Source organism: Mya arenaria, chromosome 8 (assembly GCF_026914265.1).
Source record: "Mya arenaria isolate MELC-2E11 chromosome 8, ASM2691426v1".
Classification (NCBI taxonomy): domain Eukaryota; kingdom Metazoa; phylum Mollusca; class Bivalvia; order Myida; family Myidae; genus Mya; species Mya arenaria.
Window position 1 is genome coordinate 16,299,227 of NC_069129.1, and position 22,342 is coordinate 16,321,568.

Sequence of the window (22,342 nt, forward strand, 5' to 3'; positions counted from 1 at the left end):
CTTCCAAGCCTTTCATGAGTTTCTGTCGATTGTAAAAGATTATGTTACTGCTTGCCAATAAAATGACCTGGCAGTTTACTACTTTTGACGTCATCAGCAAAAATGAGTCCTGTGGAGCAAAAGTGATGTTTTCATTTTGCACAAGGTTTCATGCCGAATAAGCAGGCAATCGTGGGCAATAAAGTCTTGCGCATTCACAGGATGACTCATTTCTTTTTCCCTGTCCAACCTTGAGACCATGCATCACACTTTGTTTCCACTCATCAACTACAGAAGGCTTCGATCAAGGAACTTCGTACTTGGTATGCAGGTTTGTCATGACCAGTAGATGACCCTTTTTGGTGTTCAAATCAATAGGTGAAAGGTCAAGGTAACAGTGACCTTTAAGTGAAGAAAAAAAATTGCTTACTAATTGAAGATGCTTTGGGTCCAGGAATCTTAAATTTGGTATGCGATTTGGTCAATTGGAAATTGTTTTTGCTCAAGAAGTAAAGAACAATTACACCCAGGAACTTCATGCTTGGTATGCCATTTGGTAGATGATCCCTATTGATTTTGAGATTAGTAGGTCAAAGGTCAATGTCACAGTGACCAATGGTTTCAGCTCGTAACTTTATAACACTTGCACCCACAATTTTTTTACTTGGTTTGCCAGTTCTCATGATCAGTAGATGACCCCTATTGATTTGTGGTCAGAAGTTCAAGGTTGGGGTGGGATTGGATTTGAAAAAAGGTTTTCGCTCAATAACTGAAGATCCTTTGGGTCCCTGGACCTCATACTTGGTATGTGAGTTGGTCAAGACTAGTAGATCAGTAGGTCAAAGGTCAAGGAGGCAATGACCCTAAAAGGTGAATAGGCCAAACTTAAGGACACTTGGTTCGTCTCCAGTAAAAAAATAAATGTCATTAATTATTTCTCTTCGCCTCAGTCAACAGTATTTACCTCAGGTTGAAAATATGTACTGCCACCCTCAAGGCAGTCAATATTTATGTATCATTTCTTTAAGTTATATGATGATGCTCTACAATTCTTTAGCCAAACTACATGTACATGCTTGATGTTGATTTTATAAAGTTTTTAAAACCATAACAAAGTTTATCATGATTATCTGTATATCTTAACAAGAGCACCGCGGAGTGGGTGCCAACGCTCGTCTGATGAAATTCCAAGTCGAAAAGGGGGGATAACTCAATATTAATTAAAGGCAAAATTATATGACCTGCTATAAACATGCATAGTGTTAATAGGAACACGTGTAGCAAGTTTAATGTGAAAATGTTGAACGGTTTTTGAGTTATGAGGTAAGGTTAAAGTTTTTGGACGACGACGACGACGCAGACGCAGACGACGCCGACGACGCCAAGGCTATCACAATAACTCGACTTTTTTTCTTCGAAAAACAGACGAGCTAAAAATGATAACCTTTGTAAGTATTAAAACCCTTGGTAAGTAGTGAATAACACAATTTATTCTTTAACCAAAAGAGTAAAGCTAGCTTGATCCCATTAAAAGGCACTTGAAGACTCAGCAATTGGGGCCGGATGGACATGATTCCTTGTATGTAATAAAGAAGAAGTGAAAACAATATGTTTCATGGGTTCATGTATATTTCACACTATAATATGCAATCGGCAAATCATCAATACATTACATGAACGTTATCACAGATTTTAAGTGTATAGGAAAAATAGAAAAAAGCAAAATTCAATGCTTGAACTTATAATACCTAACATATGATGCAACTTTTTACAATTTGTTTAGTAAATACCATACAACAGTAATCCAGGAGCTTTCGGGAGATGGTGGAGGTGTTAAATTTCAATGCAGAAATAATACAGCCTATTCAGTTCGAAAATTTGCTGTTATCCATTATACCAATTAACAAGTTACCTAAGTTTGTAACTTTAAATCATCAACCTGATATATAGAAGCTTTTAAAAGCTGCAGTCTCTCAGAGTTATCGTTATGAAAAGGTTTTTAAATTTTGTTATGAAATAAACCAATTTTTGCATAAATATATGAAAACCAGTGATATGAGACTGCTGACAAAATATCAGATAACAGTATTTAATATTTCCGTTCAAAAATTTATGTTTAATGGCTAAAAGTGTTACTTGCACTTAAATACAAATGCATAAAACATCAATTTTTGAACATGAATATGAAAACCTGCGATCAGATTTGTTGTCAGCAGTCTTATTTCACTGGTTACCATGTATTTTTTGCCAAAAAAAGGCTCATTCCAAGATTAAAAATAAAAAAGTTGTCCAAATGGTAAATCTTTGAGAGTGCAGCTTTAAGGTATCAAATTTTTGTCCTTAGGTTAAATCTTGTTGCCTGATGACCATATGTACATTATGCCATTGCTAGTATTCAAAATGCAACTTTAGTTAATCCTAGGATCATACATCATTACTGTAACTTCATTCAATCTATTGGTCAGTTTTTAATAACAAGTAATCCTATTAGCTACATCGTTCTTTGATCCAAGTTTAGTCCAATATTGAATACCAGCCCTGGTATGAATTGAAAGGATATAATGCTAACTCATTACTTAGATGTTATATAAATGACTATTTTTGTTCTTTATTTCAAATGAATTTGGCAGTGAATTGTTAAATTGTTCAATCTTTCCATGTCAAAACAAGTCTTAGCAATATTATAACCGTTATCTGTATAATAATTCCACACAATACCAAAATAATATGGAGTCACCACACATCAAAATTAAGACATTTTTCCTTAATTGTAAATAATGCTATTTTTCATTCGACTAACAACCATATTTAGTAAAACTTAAAAAAATCTGGATAAAACATGGAAAACAAAAGTTTCCTTGTCATCATACATATGATAATAAAGTGTTAACCAATGCCCAAAAAGGCATTTTTTCCAAGAGGAATTATGGCACATGACAGCAGATAAATCAAGAATTCTGGAGAGAGTGGGAGTCCAGGGGTTGTCCTCCCCCTTACAATCTTTGAACCAGCAATCCATAAGTATTGATATTTATCAGAAGAAAGCATTATCATTATAATAATGATATTCAACTGTGATATTTTTCAATGTAAAAAATTAAAATATAGCCATATGGCTTGTGTATCTCCCTGGAACATGCAGGAATCCAGCACTTGATTTCGGATCACCTTAGTGCATGGAAACAGAAGCGTAGGCCAGATCCAGAAACTGAGTTACATATCTGGCAATTGCCTGAAACAAAAAAAACAGAATACATAATTATATATAATACTAATCTGAAAAAGTGAGTTTAAAATGGTTCTGATATCTTGTATGAAGCTAACTTTATATACACACCGAAAACAATAGCACTTATGAAAAGGCAATGATGATACCAAGGCTATGGTGATACCACTTTAAAAAACAAAACCTTACCATACGAGCATCAGTCAAAGACTCTGGGTCAGTGGGCTTTGAGGAGCCCAAATCTGCGCAGTGGGCCGTTCCATCAATGAACACAGCAACGTTGCGGTACATTTCTTGGTCAGCCAGAATACTCAAATAATGCCAAGGGTCAATGTTACCTACAAAAAAGTTTTGATAATTTTTTGGTGTATTAGCACTGTAAAGTTTCATGTGATGACATAAAAGGCTATCACAATGCCTGCCAATGATGGCATCAGGGCTATCACAATGCCTACCAATGATAACATAAAGGCTAACACAATGCCTGCCAATGATAACATCAGGGCTAACACAATGCCTCCAAATGATGACATCAGGGCTATCACAATGCCAGTCAATGATGATGTCAGCAATATCACATTGCCTGCCTATGATGACATCAGGGCTATCACAATGCCTGCTTATGATGACATCAGGGCTATCACAATGTCAACCAATGATGACATCTGGGCTATCACAATGTCAACCAATGATGACATCAGGGCTATCACAATACCAGCCAATGATGACATCATGGATAACACAATGTCAACCAATGATGACCTCAGGGATTACACAATACCAGCCACGGATGACACCAGGGCTATCACAATGCCTTCTAATGATGACATCAAGGCTATCACAATACCAGCCAATGAAGAAATTACAATAAATAAAACAATTCATAGAAAATTCATACCATTCACAAAAACAATGTTGGATTGAGCTGTGTGATTTGCACCATAGTAATCATTCGAGAACTGGACATTTGAGAAGACATCCTCTTCATTTATTTTGAACACTTTCTGGCATATTTGAAGGTCACTGAAATCAAGTGACATTAACTTGGAGAACGGGCAGGACGTGTTTTTGTCGCATGTTTGATCTGAAAATAAGAATAACATATTTTCTGTTGCTTGTTTTGAACCATTCAAAGGGTCTGACCACAAATAAACTATGTTTAAATCCTAACCAGAACTTAAAGATGCACTCTTACTCCCATATAAGATGTACCACAATTTACACAATTGTTTAAATTTACCTAAAAGAATGAATAAATATAAAAAACAACAATGATTCTTATGAAGGATACCATGTTTAATTTGAAAGAAAGGTGCAGACAACACAGTATTTCTACCTTTTGAGAGGACAGTCATTTAATATTTGTGCATTTTCAGCTATTAAATATACAGTTACTCTCTTGTTACCAGTAATTAATATTTTCCATAAATGCATTATTTTGGAAGTAGTTTTTGTGTAAATGTCTGGCAACCGATGATAATTTTAAGACTGCTGACAAAAGATCAGTTTGCAGTAATCATATATTTTATTATATATACATGAATGTTTTATGGCTAATAGCGTTACTACTGCTTTTAAAATAATGAATTTTTCGGCATAAAACATCATTTTTTGAATGTAAAAAAGGAAAGTGTGATCTGGTCTTTTGTCAGTAGTCTTTTATTACTGGGTAACAGACATTCTCGTGAAAAATGGTTTATTCCAAGACAAAAAAATAAAACGTTGTCAAAATGGTTAATCTGTGAGAGTGCAGCTTTTATACATACAGTATCCAAACTGGGAACATGTCTGAAACGTCCACTGACGAATGCCAGCCCCGGTGGCATTCCTGTCCACCGTTGTATTACTCATTGTGCGTGTGTAGTTCATGAAACAATTGTCTACGCATGTCTCGTTTGATTCTAACAGCATCTCCTGTGAAAAAACACAATTTTTTTTTTCAAAATGATCTTTACTTATTTGTCTCTGTGCTGGGCCACTATTTACTACTGTCTTTTTTATATTTCATGGGAATTGCAAAGCGTTGAGCCAAGGTCACGAACTATATGAAAACATATCATCTTCCTATTATGTTTTTGTTCATGTAAATTCCAAGTTTTGTATTGCTTGGAAGTCTAAACTTCTATCCAAGAAGAATTAAGGCTTTGATGGACACTGATACAAATATACAGCTACAATGACCTTTGATGGACACTGAAACAAATAGACAGCTACAATGACCTTTGATGGACACTGAAACAAATAGACAGCTACAATGACCTTTGATGGACACTGAAACAAATAGACAGCTACAATGACCTTGTACTACCATCACTATGAACTGTAATTTTCATAATAAGACTAATTGGTCGCATGTCAAGAACCAAAGATTTATTGTTCATAACATTTCTTGTACCAACCCGCCAAAGTTCAATAGGGCAGTGGGATATAAAAAAGATGCCACAATGTTCCCTGGAAATAAAATGGTAGCAGACACAGTAAAATAGGGTGCATTTTTACATGTTTCAGTTGGTTTAAGCATCGTTAGTCCTAAAATCGACGAAATAACCCCCAAAACGACCTCCTGCATGTCAATATGGGAAAGCCCATATTAAGAATAGATATTATATCATAGTTAGATAAGTAGGTTTACCTTGTTTAGTTTAATCAGATTTGAGTACGGGTTGCTGGCTGAGAGCATGACATCACACACATGAGAGATGTTCTGGCCCGGAATTTCGTTGTTATACTGGACTACTCCCATGATATTGCCGGCCAAATTCGTGACAAACTGTACTTGGTCCTCTCTAAAATATAGAAAAAATATTAATAAAAAAATAACTTCAATATTTTTTTTCTTATATTGAAATAATTCTGTATTGTGCACTATATTTATCATTTATATTCGGTTTAAGTATTTCCTTCTGTTTTTCATGCAACTGTTAAAGCTGCACTCTCACAGATATATCATTTTTATTTTTTGTCTTTGAAAGAGCTAATTTTTGCAAAATTTTTTGCCAATCAATCATATAACATTGCTAATAGAAAATTTCCAATCTATTAGAAAATTAATGTTTTATGCCTTAAACCGTTTAAAAAATGCATAAAACATTAATTTTTAAACTTAATATAAAAATATGCGCTTTAATTTTATGTCAGCATTATAACTGGTTTCCATGGAATTTTACAAAAATTGGCTCGTTCAAAGACAAAATTAAAAAAAATTGTCAAAACATTCAATCTGTGAGAGAGCAGGTTTAAAGCAAAAAAATACAATATTTGCAACTGAACAATACAGTTAAAAAGCTATAAAGCTCTCAATCCAGAATTCAGAATAAATCCTGAACTTTCCTACACTTAAATTTTTTATTTCTCATTCAATAAAGGGGCATGACAAATCTATTTTTCAAGCCATAGTCATGGGCCTTTACACATGCACATATTGTCACTGGTAACATTTGTACAAAGTTTCATGCTTAATTACTCAACATACTAAAATGCTTTTTTTAATTATGGCCGGGATTAAGGTTTTTACAAGTTTTTAAAAAACAGAAAAGCTTAAAATCAGTTCTTTCAACATTTTCAAGGATAAGATAAGCCTTACTTCATCATTAAGTGGTTACAGGATAGAAAATCCTCCTTCAGTTGATCAGTTTTGCCGTTATCTATCATGGAATCTATGACACTAAATGCTGTCCGTACTGCATCCAGACACTGGAAAGAGAATAAAACAATCAAAACTATAGGGACGAGTCCAGTAGCAAAACATATAACACTGACAACACTAATAATACTTTTATAATCACAATGCCTAACACTAAATAACTCAACAATGTATGTGTGACTCATAACACCATGCAGTATTCCATAATGATTAACCATTGAGGGTGACCTTGACCTTCAAGTTAGTGAAATGAGTCTTGCACAGGACACATAATTGCCAAAGATCACTGCAAGGTTATTAAAAAAACACAATGTTTTGGACAAAATTACAGCCCAGACACAACCACCTATACTCTATGTGCATATATGCAGCATTCCATATGCATAGACACCTAAGAGTGACTTTTACATTCGAGGTAAGGAAATGCTATTCAAATCAGTAAATTCAAAATCTCACAGTGCATGACAAATATACAGCCCAGACACGACCACCTTTCCTCTATATATGTGCATATATGCTGCATACCATAAGGATTAACGTCTGACCTTGACCTTCAAGGTGTTGGTGGAGGGTTGTGCATGTGACAAGTCGCCTTTGTGTGCCTAGCATATATGCCTGGTTATTTCAAAATCGAACTGTGCATGACAATGTTACAACCTGTAAACATCCGGGACAGATTGACGTATGATGGGACTTTAATAGGCCCACATTCAGGGGCTTATAATAAATTACTATCTTCATCAAGACTGCCAATTTCCTCAATGATCTTGTAAATATTATTGCGTCAGGTGAAAAGTATGATTCTAAATGTTAAATATCAAATGAAAACAATTTAAGTTATCATAATTTTTAAAAATAAGTCTATTTCAAAGCATAAGTTTTTTCAGAAATTACAACTTTTTTTTACACTTTTTGAAGAATTTAATACATATTTTTCAATATGACCAAAGTACATTAACCTAAGAAAGAGACACAAATCCTTTCTATTGCTTATGACTTATAATGTAAAAGGGTAAATCATAGTAATCTTTACAGGGCAGATAACAAGGTTTGCGCTAATGAAACTATAAATAAACTAAAACTTAAAACAGTTCAGACCTCTGGTGATCCTCCAACTACTGGGTTGCTTAGACTTTTAGCAACTACATCATTATAGCCTTCAAAGTTTGTAACAGCCCTCACTGGTGCAGACGATGCAACAGCTCCTGCCACTAACTGAGGATACTGAAATTAATAAACTTGACTTTAAGTGACACTCTTATGCAAAATCAATATATACACATGTATAACAAATATATATTTTGAGTGATAAACCTTCAACTACTCTCTTAACAATGCATTTGTGAAATATATTAATTACTGATAACAAGATTGTAACCCTGACTGGTGAGTGCTAAAAGATTTACAGTGATCTTCTATCATCTCATAAGGTAAAAAATGTGTTTTCTGCACCCTTCTTTCATATCAAACTGGGTATCCTTTATAAGAACCATTGTTTTCGATATTTATTTATCCTTTTTGGTATATTAAAGCAATTTTATTAATTGTGGTAAATCTCATTTGGGAGTAAGAGTGCGTCTTTAAGACTAAATAAATTGGTAATGGCCCTCAATGGTGCCCCTACCCCAGCCATTAACTGAGGGTATTAAAATTAATACACCTCACTTAAAACTTTAGAAACTTTGTAAAAGCCCTACTGGCAGAGTAGCGTAGTGTACAATAAATCTTTAGAAATAACCCTCAAGTGTGCAAATCAAGAGTTTGACATACCCACCAAACCAGTAAATGAGGGCTGTAAAAGCTTGTTATCCCACAGTATTCAAATGAATTGAATTGGAATTGAAATGAATTGGAAAACGCACCACAAATCAAATGAACTGATCAAAATATTGAATCAAAACTTGAATGTTTTTTATCAGCCCTCAAGAAGCAACGTCACACTTTCATGATTTGTAGCAGTAATACCTTGAGCCCTCAAGATGCAACATCACACTTTCATGATTTGTAGCAGTAATACTTTGAGCCCTCAAGAGGCAACATCACACTTTCATGATTTGTAGCTGTAATACCTTGAGCCCTCAAGAGGCAAGATCACACTTTCATGATTTGTAGCTGTAATACCTTGAGCACTCAAGAGGCAAGATCACACTTTCATGATTTGTAGCAGTAATACCTTCAGCCCTCAATGGGCAACATCACACTTCCATGATCTGTAGCAACAATACCTTGAGTCTAAACCAGGCTGACAGAGCTCCAGGGTAGCTTCCACCAAAACAAATCCAGGGTGTGGACTCTGGGATGCCATATTCCGAACGAATAAAGTGCACAAAAGTGGCCAGGTCAGCAAGTCTGTAATAGTAAAGAATGAAGATCATTTTTCTTGCCAAAAATTAGTTTGTTAATACTAAGGGCTATTCCAGTAAAACATATTTCCCACGGGGGGAAGGAAATTATTTAAATAGTATATGGGTGGGTGTCCTTTTTCGCTAATTTGGACCCCGAAAGGGTAAATTTGCTTCTGTGGTGGGGGGTCATATTTTAAAAGTGCCTTCTCCCTGTGGGTTATATGTTTAAATGGAAAAGCCCTTATTTATTTCAATTTGATTGCAACTAGAGCTGTCATAGAAATGATGATAAAATGAAGTATACATTCAAAATTAAATGCATTTTTTTTTGTCCATGGGGATCAAATATTTATATCAGGGTTGGTTGGCGTCATGACCATTGTTACTGATACTTACGCCTGTTGACTTGACAGATATTGTAGTTCCTCTAACTGAAGGCCATCATCGTTAAGACTCGCTCCGTAAAAGCGATGTTCCACTCCTAACAAAAGTGCCTTATTTGCTTTTCCCAAGTTATACATCTCACCTGAAGTGAAAGAAATGCTTGTGTTAGGCTTTTATGTTTCTGAGAAAATTAAACAAAATATATCTGATAATTTACGTCCCTCTCTTAATATTCCCTCTTCCTTGTGAAATTTATCAAATCTATTGTCAGGGTGGGGGACTAAACTTCCCTTTTTCAGTTTCTGCAAAATGAGTCAATACCATTGAACAGAAAAGCATTGAATAAATAAAATAAGTGTCAATTAGTGTAATAATGATAATGAATTTATGTTAGTTTCAAGGCCTGCAGCCAATGCAACAAATATAAAATTAGAAACCACAGCATGCAAATAAAAGGAAAATATATGTGGCAGGATGTTCATAACTGACAATTGAAAATAATAACAATTGGAATTATTTCTGTTTGTTAAGGATTGATATCATTGAACAGACATACATGTATTCCTGCTTGTTTAAGCTTTAATTATATCGTGGAAAATACATATTTCTACTTGATAAAGCTTTAATTATATCATGAAAAATTTGTTAAAGCTTTCATTATATCATAGAAAATACATATTTCTGCTTGATAAAGCTTTAATTACATCATAGAAAATACATATTTCTGCTTGTTAAACTTTTAATTACATCATAGAAAATACATATTTCTGCTTGTTAAACTTTTCATTACATCATAGAAAATACATATTTCTGCTTGTTAAACTTTTAATAACATCATAGAAAACACATATTTCTGCTTGATAAAGCTTTCATTATATCATAGAAAATACATATTTCTGCTTGATAAAGCTTTCATAACACTGCTTGATAAAGCTTTCATTATATCATAGAAAATACATATTTCTGCTTGTTAAACTTTTAATTACATCATAGAAAGTACATATTTCTGCTTGATAAAGCTTTCATAACACTGCTTGATAAACTTTTCATTATATCATAGAAAATACATATTTCTGCTTGTTAAACTTTTAATTACATCATAGAAAATACATATTTCTGCTTGATAAAGCTTTCATAACACTGCTTGATAAACTTTTCATTATATCATAGAAAATACATATTTCTGCTTGTTAAACTTTTAATTACATCATAGAAAATACATATTTCTGCTTGATAAAGCTTTCATAACACTGCTTGATAAACTTTTCATTATATCATAGAAAATACATATTTCTGCTTGTTAAACTTTTAATTACATCATAGAAAATACATATTTCTGCTTGATAAAGCTTTCATAACACTGCTTGATAAAGCTTTCATTATATCATAGAAAATACATATTTCTACTTGTCAAAGCTTTCATTATATCATTTCTGCTTGTTAAAGCTTTGTTTTTATGAGTTTGTTTTTATCATAGAGAATGCCTATTTCTACTTGTCAAAGCTTTATCTATATCATAGAATACATACAATGCGAAACAACAAAAGGCAAAATCCCCTCCTTCATACTGACCAATTTCCACATCTCTAGAGGTGAGAGTCCCTTCTCCTCCAATGAACAGAAACACTGGGCTCTTGTTACCAAACCAGAACTCGGCGTTCACATAGTAACGCTGCTTGTAGGTCTTTCCCAGTCCCTGAGTGACAAATAAAACATCATATATAATATCATACCAGTCAATTAATGTACACACTTTAAGATAATGAAACAAGCCTTATAAAAGGGGATGTATGTTTTAATATTTTGGGACACCAATACATAGGCATGGGTGTTGGCCCCAGTGAATATATTACTCCTGTAAGATTGTGGGATTAGTGCACAAACAAAATGCCATGCTGGTTAGAGCTACCCTTGCTTGGGTAGCACCAATGTATACACTGACACACAGAACTCCGAGTGTTAATTCCCCTCCTCGAAGACAGTCAGTAGTTTAAGTGCTTAGTTGGGAATCAAATCTTTGACCCCTGGGTTGACAGCCAAGAGTTTTGCCACAAAAACTAGGATAGGCCACCGTCTTATATGGAACCTATTTCTTGTATTTATACTACACATACAACATTTGTTGAATCACGGCATGTGTATCAAGTTAAGCATGATCGTAATTATGTTACAAACAAATTTTGAACTAAATGGGCCAAACCTACCTTAGAAATTGCGTTAAAGTGATCTAGGGGTTGTTCGATGAAGAATGTCTTTACTGGACTCGACCTATGCCGAGCAGCAATAACAGCGTCTGCATGTTTTCGTCTGTGTTCCTCCACCCTTTCCCTGATTTTCCAGAAGCGGTTACCTATAACAGATGAAATTATAAATAACATGTGAATACATCATTAATAGACAATGCCACTAGAAAATCATGAATTGTATGAAAGTCTCTGTTCTTGTTTATGAATTTTGGAGAAAATAATCTTAAAAATTGCAAATTGAGAAGCTGACTTTATTGATTTTGAAATTCTTTGGGAATGTACAACTTTCAACAATTAAGCTAAAAGAACAACAGCTTTCAACAATTAAGCTAAAAGAACAACAGCTTTCAACAATTAAGCTAAAAGAACAACAGCTTTCAACAATTAAGCTAAAAGAACAACAGCTTTCAACAATTAAGCTAAAAGAACAACAGCTTTCAACAATTAAGCTAAAAGAACAACAGCTTTCAACAATTAAGCTAAAAGAACAACAGCTTTCAACAATTAAGCTAAAAGAACAACAGCTTTCAAGAATTAAGTTAAAAGAACAACAGCTTTCAACAATTAAGCTAAAAGAACAACAGCTTTCAACAATTAAGCTAAAAGAACAACAGCTTTCAACAATTAAGCTAAAAGAACAACAACTTTCAACAATTAAGCTAAAAGAACAACAGCTTTCAACAATTAAGTTAAAAGAACAACAGCTTTCAACAATTAAGCTAAAAGAACAACAGCTTTCAACAATTAAGCTAAAAGAACAACAATTAAGCTAAAAGTACAACAACTTTCAACATTTAAGTTAAAAGAACAACAGCTTTCAACGATTAAGCTAAAAAAACAGAGAAGAAGGACATGTACATGTAGTATGCCAGGTAGTTCCTAAGTCCAGTCACATCCAGAATTAAGCAGAGTTGAAGAAACACTTAGAGACTCAAGAAGATTAGGGTGTGATACCCTGCAGCTTTTTCTAACAGACCTCTTAGTTCGTAATGTGCATGGTGTAGGTCTTTGCACACTTGTTGCATCCATAGTCATTTATATAATGGTGAATGCAATGCAGCTATTTTTTGCTTTGTTATTAGCCCAGATTTTTATGACATCTGAAGCTTTTCAACAAGTTTGAGGTCATTTGGACCAAGCATTCTTCAGTTATATGTATTAATCTGAAACAGATTTTCAGCTGGAGAACTCCAAAACATAGACCTTTCAGGGGTGGATCCAGGATTCAACGTTAGATGGGTAGTAACTTACAGTGTGACCTTTTGACTTGCGCCGTTCCCTCAGAACTGAAATTTATTTGGTTTAAAGTGTTGGCAGGGTGGTTTGGGGATATACATATATTCCCTAAGAAAATTTCAGCAATTTCTATGGGAAATGGTGCAATTTGGGTGTATTTTATTACTTTTTTTCTCCTATATTGTACAAAAAGTAAACTTGAATGATTTAAGGGGAGGGGTGCCAACATCAACACTGGTGGGAAAACTATTTTCCCCCAATTTTTAGATATTTGTTTCCCAAACTTCAATAAAAAAATTTTTTATTTAAAAGAATTTTTTTTGAAGAAATCATTGTTGAATGGGCTGATGTTATAGTGGTTTGTTTTAAATTAAATGTCAATATTTATTTATTATGAATAAATGCGTTGTAAGTTTGTTTTTATTTAAATGCAATTTACTCGACAATACAATGGATTCAAATTGAGTTATAAATTGGACTATTAAAATACAGTTAAGAAATCAGGACAAACATTTGCCTCTTATACAGTAACAAATTGGGACATACATTGCATGTGTCCCAAATTATAGCTGACTGTATAGAGTCCAATGTATGTCAAGTTTGTAACTGTATGAAATCCAATGTATACATGTCCCAGTTTGTAACCATTTGATTATATAAGTGAACCACCTATATACATGGTGTATTGTTCAGTGGGGCACATCTATGATTGGGTGATAATTTTTGACTGTATATTTCCTATCAGTTTTTTGTATAGATGGAGTATGAAACTGAATCTCAATGATTCCGATATGTTGTGGATCCAATACTGGTTTTAACACCACAGGGAGGGAGTGTGCTTAATCATTTTTTGTTCATGACATTTTAAACAAATCACTGAATCAAAATGTACTATAATGCTACCCAAAAGCTGTTCTCTCAAAGAATGAGTTTTTATAAAGGTCAACGTCAACTTCAAGTGCCTGTGTTTCTCCTGTAGGCTGTTAAATTCAAGGTTTTACAGCATTTTTGAAACGCAACCCTCTTGGCTTGTTGTCACCAGTGATTAATCAAGCACCCATGCGTTGTATGTGTTTTAGGAGGTCGATGTCACATCTTAGGTAGGGATCCCAGATGACGCTTCCATAGTTAAGTTTGCACTAATGGTAGGCCATCTATCTGCAGGGTATGAAGCATTGGCAAAGGTAAAGGCAGAGAAATCCCAGTACACCGTATGCTTTCTTGAATATGTTGTTGATATGCATTTTCCATTTAAGTTCTTCAGAGATGGTATTTCCAAGGAAGAGCGATCAGGGCACTACTGCCGTTTACTTCTGGCACAAATAAAATAAACCTGGGAGGAAAAATTCACCTGGTGTGGGGCTTGAACCCATAACTGCCGAAACACTAGCATTCTAACCAACTGAGCTAACTAGGCACCTGGTCGTTCTAAAATGCCGTCCAGGCTTCTTTTTTAATGATGTTTAGCCAGGCTAAACATAAATAAAGAAAAAAGCCTGGACACCATTTTAGAAAGACTAACCAGGCACCTGGTTCTAACCCCCACACACTACAGTATGTAACCACAGACGGGTGCAGGACGAAGTGAACCATTTCACAAGTGAACCAGTTCCTAAGTGTACCATTTCAGGACCAAGTGAACCACATATGCATTATATAGTGGCTATTGTGTGATGGCACACTGCCTGAAAGGTGATAATAACTAGTAATTATCGCCATTTGAATGCAATACTTCACACATTTGTTACACAGTTAAAGATGTTTATTTAGCTGTTAGAAATTGAAAAGGCATGAAACCTTAGACTTTTAAGCTTCATGACAATTAAAATATTAGCTGTTTTCACTGTATGATAGTAACATAAATTATTTATTACAAATCAATAAATTACATTCATGGTTATTTGGATCGACGTTTACAAGAGCATATTCGCTGGAACTCTTGGCACTATATTGTTCATTGTGGATAATAAAGTCAAACAATAGTTAAAATAAAAAAGTTATTGCATAATCATGTAGCAACGAATTTAAATTTATTTACATGGAAGTTGAAGGACTGCCCTTCATGTATGTACTTATTTGTTTTTGGGAGATGATTGAGGTGTAAATAATAAACATAGAGATTTTTTTAACATATATGGAATAAAATTCAACAAAGTAGGATGTATTGATAATATATTCATTATAAGGATTAAATAAAAACGAATTTTGTTGTTCATTTTTCTTTTCTTTTTTCAAAACATTGTTATATCAAAATACAAACTTCTAATAATTAAACACTTTGATATGATAAACAATTTATTCTCATTACCTATTAAATCATTTATAACCGGGAAAATAAACTCTAAAACATAATATAACATAATATAACATTAAGACAATATTCCCTATATAACATATAGATGGTTCACTTCGTCTCACCAAGTGGTTCACTTAGTCCTGGTTCACTTGGGAAGTGGTTCACTTAGTCCTACATTCACCACAGACACTGTATGATGCAGAGCCATATTTCTGGGCAGTTCATCACATTCGGTTGTCTGTTTATGTAACAGGAACTGCAACATTATTTGGGCTTGGCCTTAAGCAGTGTCCGAATTACTTAATCCGAAAACCTATGAACTTAGATAGATAGATAGATAGATTTATTCGTGTATATATATATGTCATAGTAACAAACCAAATATCTCATAAAGTTATATCACAGATTATTATAGTTAAATATACACTTGTCTCCGATAAATATGCTTTACTGGTTATTCTTCTGTTCTTAACAGGTAATCCGTCCAAAATAGGTAAAACAAACCTTTAATCGCTTCTATGACATAACTGACACATACTACTGACAGTAGAACACAAAATGTGCAACCAAATTTCATTTTTGCACGTAACTGTAATGTCTTCGCCGGCCAGTCTGTTTACATCACGTGATCCTTCACATGTGATTGTAAGTCATGTGATTTTTGAGTTTTACTATTACTCGTACTAAATTCGTACCGTCCCTCCGTACCGATATACATAACGTTTATTGATGACACCATTAGCACCTATCGCGGAAGGTATTTTTCAAATGTTGATAATAATTGTGTGCAAACCAAATTGTACATCAATTTTAAACGGAATAATAATAATCATGGGACCAATAACAAAAATTATACTCCCAGTAAACAGAGCAACATGTTCACTTTCATATAAAATAGAAATAAATCAAATACGTTGTTGTCAATCGGGAACATTTCTAGAGATTTTTTTTATACAGTACAATCAAACTTTTCCAGGGTGGGCGAATTTTGGTTCAGTATAATTTCGTTTCAGCAGATTTTGATGAGTACGTTTGGCAAATAGAATTCATACACACACATTTGTTATAAATAGTATTGTACTGATGTTGGATCAGGAGCATAACGTTCGCGCTGGGAAATTATATTCGAACATGTTAAGTGTTCTAGTTTTTATTTTCATGAATGACCTCCATTTTCGGGCCAAAAGGGTTCCTTACCAGTACGTGTTTTATAATTTACGGCGCAACTTGTTGCAATAACGGTACTGCTGGTGATAGATTGGTCATTTTCAGAAAATAAACACTTATTTTTATACTTTGCTGCTTCATTTAAACACATACAATCATTTGCACAATATGAAATCATAATAATATTGCAAAACCATGATTTTACAAGGTGAACGAATACTTGGTACAATGTATGAGCAAAAAAGTCGTCCCTATAACCAGAACAGACTGATATGGTTTCGGTGTTTATCATATGTAGATCAATGACACAGTTAAAATAAGACACGCCATGTTGAAAAAAAAACGTATCACGTTAATCTGTCGTTTTTCCAAACACGTATATCAGCACTATCCGTTTCGTTGTTTTCGATGGAAAAAGTCGAGGTGTTTCGATTGGCATCAGCATAGTAGCATATGTTGAGTATTACCTTTTACATGTATGCTGTTTATTCAGTTTTTTACGATACGAATGTAAACGCTAAGTACAGTATCAAATTAATTGTATTTACAATATACCTTTGTGTAACGATATACTTCGATACATTTGAACTATTAAACATCTCAGAAACCATAAATCCTGATAAAAAACTGTATAACTGTCTCACATCGAATATTACTATTTGAAATAATAATAATAATAAAAAATGCAGCCAAGCATAAATCACAATTTATTTGCAGATCGAACGAAGAGCGAAATGAATTTTTAACTTTATATAACAAACTTATTTGCACATTCTATACCCGATGAATTACAAGCCGATTATTCCTACCCGACTGAGATCACGCAGCAGGAGGGGCAATAAAACCCACATCGCACAGTTTAATACACAGAAATTTTATCGTTCCCGGTTATCGATATTCTACTAAATTTGCATAAGTATTCAAAAAGCACCGAAATATATTTTCAAATTCATTTCTTTTTCGAAGACTGCATTTGAAGAAAGAAAAAAAACATCTGCATCGAAATCCGCTGGAAGCTAAGCTATCGGATGTCTATACAAATAAAATAGAATAAAACTGTTTAGCTCCTTCTTGTAAATTCTTGTAATGTTACTTTGGGTGACCGACAAAAGCATAAAAGGGACCAAAATGCAAAATTCGAATTCATAGAATAAAAACAAAAACTCTCATCTTTAAGATGTACGTTCACAGATTGACAGTTTTGTCATTTTTTTGTCTGAAAATCAACTGATTTTGGCATCAATGTCTTAAATTCAGTCATAGATTAGAATTTACAATAGAAAAGATCTCATTTTGTTCGAAAGACGGAATATATTTTTTCTTTAAGCGTTAGTAACATGATACACCAATTTTCGACCAGAAATATGAAAAGATGCAATCTAGTATATAGTCAGCCTTCTTATATCACTGGTTCCCAGACTTTATGGCAAAATTTGACTTACTCCAAGAAAAATAAATAAAAACGGTCGAAACGGACACTCCGTGGAAGTGCTCCAAACATATTTGTATGAAGTAAATTGATCGAATGAAAGACTAATTCATAACAACTGTTTTACTATTTTCCCCTGTATAACTCTACGCACTTTCGCTACACTAGATCCCCCAAAGTTGGCAATGACATTACGCATGGCCCTGTCGTACGTCCCGGTACGACTTAATGTGTTTTTAAATGCGAATACGACAGGAGTTGAAAAACTTATAAGTGACTGCCATTCCCAGTCACGTAAAGATTACCATAATATAAATTTTGAAACTGTAGTTATGGTTCTCTCAGAGGTCATTGTCGAATGCCAATGGCTAAGCCATTCCGTTTCTCTCCATACATTACCTGTGGACTATTTCGTTCACATTTCTTTGTTTGAATGTGTGTCGAAACCAGCCATTTCCTTGGTGCTAAATGATTAAAAAACGACTTATTATCTAAAAATGGAGAGTAACGGAATATGTCAACCGTTGGTGTCAGACGATGACTGAAGTTACATTTAACATATTGTCCTCTAATCATGAAACTTGTTTTTTTATTTTCCCCATGAAAACGTGTGATAATGTTTCTATATCTTCAAACGAAAGAAAACCAATTTCATTCACCTGTATTACACACTTATCATTTACATGTCATTGAATTGCATTTATTAAACATTTTATAATAGGAACCTGTAAATCACAAACATAATCACTAATCATAACATGTGGTAAATACTATAAATTGTCGGATAATGATTCGCATTTTAACATTAACTGCATAACATGAATAAATTACGAAACAAAATAGAAGTATGAAGTTACATTTAGTTTGCTTTTGAGTTGAATTATGGCGAGTGTTTGTTTGTCCTTACTCTGACCCGCCGACCCGATTTTTTCTGTTGTTGTAAACAAACGAAATTTTCAACTTCCGATTGTAAACGAAAATGCTGCAAAAAGTTATTGCACAATTTTCCATTCGATCCTCACCATCGGCTTTATGTCATATTTTCACACATATTCTAATTCATTTAAAAATCAAATTACAAAATGAGTATTTTCGTTTTAAACTCGGCTAAACCCCAAAATAAATTGGCACAAATACTTTTTTTAAGAAAGAATCCTAGGCTAACACAATTTTAACAAAAAGCTCTTGGCTTACGTAAATAACTTACGAACTAAAATAACGTTATGTATGCTATGGTTATATAATATAGAGTTAATACACATTTTTGTGATCTTTACCATCTGCAGTAATATAAAGAAAGTCCTCATAGAAAATTTAAATTGTTTAAAACGTCTTCTTTAACACTAAACTCATTAAAAACAGCAACAACAAAACACCAATATATATAAATCAAACAACTAATCAAGATTCAATGATATATAATAAAAAAATCCCCTCAACGATATATTCTGTAGTTTATCAAACGCACGTTTCGCACATTTATTGGATCCTTACGTATAGTTTCAGAATTGCCCACTTTAAACGTTTGGTTTATGACTTTATGCACACATCGAATATTTGACAAGGGGAGATCACTGCGCTGGAGTGTTGTACATCAAGTAAGAATGGTTCCTTTATCGTCTTCTTGCCCAAAAGGGCACCCTCTTTATCTATTCGTCACTACTCTGCTCCCTGCAAAAACACACATGAAAACTAAACTCCAATGTGCGTCAAAGTATTACCGAATTAACAATACAGACGTAAACTGAGTTACTTGAAATGTGTATTTCGCTTTAAAAATAATGACACGTATTTAAGACAGAAGGGTTTAAGGTTGACATTTTAAGAAGGGTACAGCACCCTATCCTTTTATGATAGCACCTATCCGCACTCACGGAGACCAGCAAGTCTACAATTTTTCCCACACACAATTTTGTGGTAATGATAATATACATGTATTATGTTCTTGTTAATTAATGCTTTATGCATGCGTTACTAAATTGGCAGTAAAAGCCTATATTTACTTAAGTTTAATACACTATCCGGCCTTCTACGTAGAATTCATAATATTTATGTTATTCACAGTGATAACCAATGTACCATGTTTTCCCATAGCGCTCTGTCCATTCTCTACTTCTCTTCTTCTTCTTTTAGAAACCTACGAAACTCTAGATTACCTTACGTATATGTAGCCCTTTTTTTCACACCACTGGTCAAAAGCATCGCTAGCGGCCGTCTTCAAGTCCTCCGAAACATCGCCTTTACAATAAAGTCGAATATGTCGCTCTTGGAATACTCTTGGGAGAAAGCTCGACACCTTTAAAACAGCGCAGCTGATATAAGATACATTGATGTTTTAGATGGTGAACACGTGCACACAGCTGATTAGACACAATGATGTTCTAGATAAGGAACACATGTAGACAGCTGATCAGATCCAATATGATACACGTTCAAACGACTGATTAAATACAATGATGTTCTAGATTGGGGACACGTGCCAACATTTGATTAGAAACAATGGTGTTCTACATTGGGGACGCGTGCAAACAACTAATTAGAAACAATGGTGTTCTACATTGGGGACGCGTGCAAACCACTGATTAGAAATAATGATGTTCTAGATTGGAGACACGTGCCAACATTTGATTAGAAACAATGATGTTCTAGATTGGGGATGCGTGCAAACAACTGATTAGATACAATGATGTTCTAGATTGGGGACACGTGTCAACAACTGATTAGATACAACACTGTTTTAAATTGGGAACATGTGCAAACAACTAATTAGATACAACGATGTTATAGATTGGGAACACGTTCCCATAACTGATTAGATACAGCAAATTGTTACGTGACTGAACGCATATTTCGTCGTTTTTTTTAAGATGAGTTTTCCCGTTTAACAATAGCGCATAACGTTTTCCCAGTATATATTATGTTTAAGGATTTGAAAGTCATGTGATTAGTACAAAAACATATATCAACGCTATTTTAATATTTACGTGGTAGACAAACCCAGATAATTTCGATTTGGAAAAATACACAAAAACTTTTATCATCTAGTGTCCATTCCCTTTAAAGGTCTTTCATATAAAGTGACACCACTAGTGAACCCTGCATAGGAATTATGTTTAAAGACATTTATTCCGCCATCATACCGATGTTATGTGAAAACAAGTCATATAATATATCAGACATGATACATTGCTGGAAAAAGTCTACCATTTAAATGGTTGGACAGGTTCTTATATGTATATGTTAATATACCTGCCCCTTTTTAATATGAACGGCTTTGTCAAGATCGGTTTTGCTGTAAAACATCAAGTAGTCCATGGGATTCTTGCCTTTTTTCCCGTAATCCAGCTTAACAATCTGAAAATAAGTAGAGCATGAACGACTTCCCGGATACCCACGGGCCGGATACGTTTTGGTGAACATAAACTGAGGCAACATATCTGTTTTTTCAAATAACAATCAATAAAAAATCTTACAAACTTTACTCCCCGGACATTAATCTGGAAGATTCGGTAAAACACGGGAAAACATGTATTGTATTAGAGATGTAATAAAATGCCCATTTGGCGAATTATATTAAAACAAAATGTTTTAAATGGAATAATAAATTTTCAGTTTATCCGATAATTAGTACTTTTTTGGTGATTGTAATTCATTCATTAATCTAATTAAATATGTTTAGATAACCTAAATTAATTATCTCCTACTTGACATCGAACCATTTATATGTGTAAGTACATATTAACAATCTTTGACCATTATAAAATGCATATTATACAATTTTACAAATTAAATCGAAACGCTTGAAGTGTTCACAGGCATTTGTCCTGCTACGATTTTAAAGTGTAGACATGTGAATATTTCTCAGTTTATCACACTGATTAAAGTCCAGATTCTTGAGCATGTTACAAATACACTTTTATAAACCATTGATATAAATGTGAATGGGTTTTCCACCTGAATGTCATTGTGACCTTGACTTCGAATTAAGTATGGGTCATCTACTAATCATGACGAATAAGCATATCAAGTTTGAAGTTCCTGGGCCCAAACGTTCTTTATTGAGCCTTTTTAAATCTCAAGGTTACCGCGACCTTTATCATTGACTTACTGGCTCAAAGTCAAAAGGGGTAATCTACTGTCTTGACCAACTGTCATACAACGTATGAAGTTCAGGGATGAAAGCGTACTTAAGTTATTAAGCGCAAACCGTTTTTCACCTCAAGGTTACCGCGACCTTGATCTTTGACCTACTGGCCTCAAAATCAACAGGAGTCATTTAATGATAAAGACGTTCTTACATACCAAGTTTGAAGGTCTTGAATGCAAGCAATATTTATCTTTTGAGCGGTAACCGTTGTTTTTACATCAACCTCGACGCGACCTTGACCTTT

The 22,342-nt window shown here is 34.0% G+C and overlaps 2 protein-coding genes across 5 annotated transcripts in view; both read right to left on the minus strand.

Moving 5' to 3' along the window:
* Positions 1 to 1,588: 1,588 nt before the first annotated feature.
* On the minus strand, positions 1,589 to 15,992 carry LOC128245014 (thymus-specific serine protease-like). Its single transcript, XM_052963206.1, has 12 exons — positions 15,860 to 15,992; positions 11,782 to 11,927; positions 11,150 to 11,273; positions 9,590 to 9,719; positions 9,074 to 9,197; positions 7,947 to 8,072; positions 6,789 to 6,898; positions 5,838 to 5,991; positions 4,972 to 5,119; positions 4,104 to 4,289; positions 3,395 to 3,543; positions 1,589 to 3,211 (listed from the first exon to the last, which is right to left on the minus strand). The coding sequence occupies exons 1-12, from the start codon at positions 15,930 to 15,932 to the stop codon at positions 3,149 to 3,151; spliced, it is 1,533 nt and encodes a 510-aa protein (XP_052819166.1). The 5' UTR covers positions 15,933 to 15,992; the 3' UTR covers positions 1,589 to 3,148.
* Positions 15,993 to 18,584: 2,592 nt separating this feature from the next.
* The window catches only part of LOC128245015 (deoxynucleoside triphosphate triphosphohydrolase SAMHD1-like), a 28,337-nt gene continuing 24,579 nt past the window's right edge, over positions 18,585 to 22,342 (minus strand). For 3 of the 4 annotated variants that reach the window (XM_052963209.1, XM_052963207.1, XM_052963208.1), the window contains 3 exons: positions 21,201 to 21,305; positions 20,108 to 20,247; positions 18,586 to 19,622 (listed from right to left, as the gene is read on the minus strand). In XM_052963209.1, coding sequence (XP_052819169.1) covers positions 19,601 to 19,622; positions 20,108 to 20,247; positions 21,201 to 21,305 — 267 coding nt within the window. In that variant the 3' untranslated portion in view covers positions 18,586 to 19,600. Of the gene's footprint in view, positions 19,623 to 20,107; positions 20,248 to 21,200; positions 21,306 to 22,342 lie in introns of all 4 variants that reach the window. The other variant, XR_008263037.1, reaches the window with a different exon arrangement.

Bases quoted from the DNA above. Each gene is read 5' to 3' on its own strand.
- LOC128245014 (XM_052963206.1), bottom strand. From the start codon at position 15,932: ATGAAATTTGGTTGCACATTTTGTGTTCTACTGTCAGTAGTATGTGTC. The intron at 4,290-4,971 runs GTATGTATAAAA...TCTTATTTTCAG, and splicing joins ATGTTCCCAGTTTGGATACT to ATCAAACATGCGACAAAAAC. The intron at 3,544-4,103 runs GTATGAATTTTC...ACTTTTTTGTAG, and splicing joins CAACATTGTTTTTGTGAATG to GTAACATTGACCCTTGGCAT.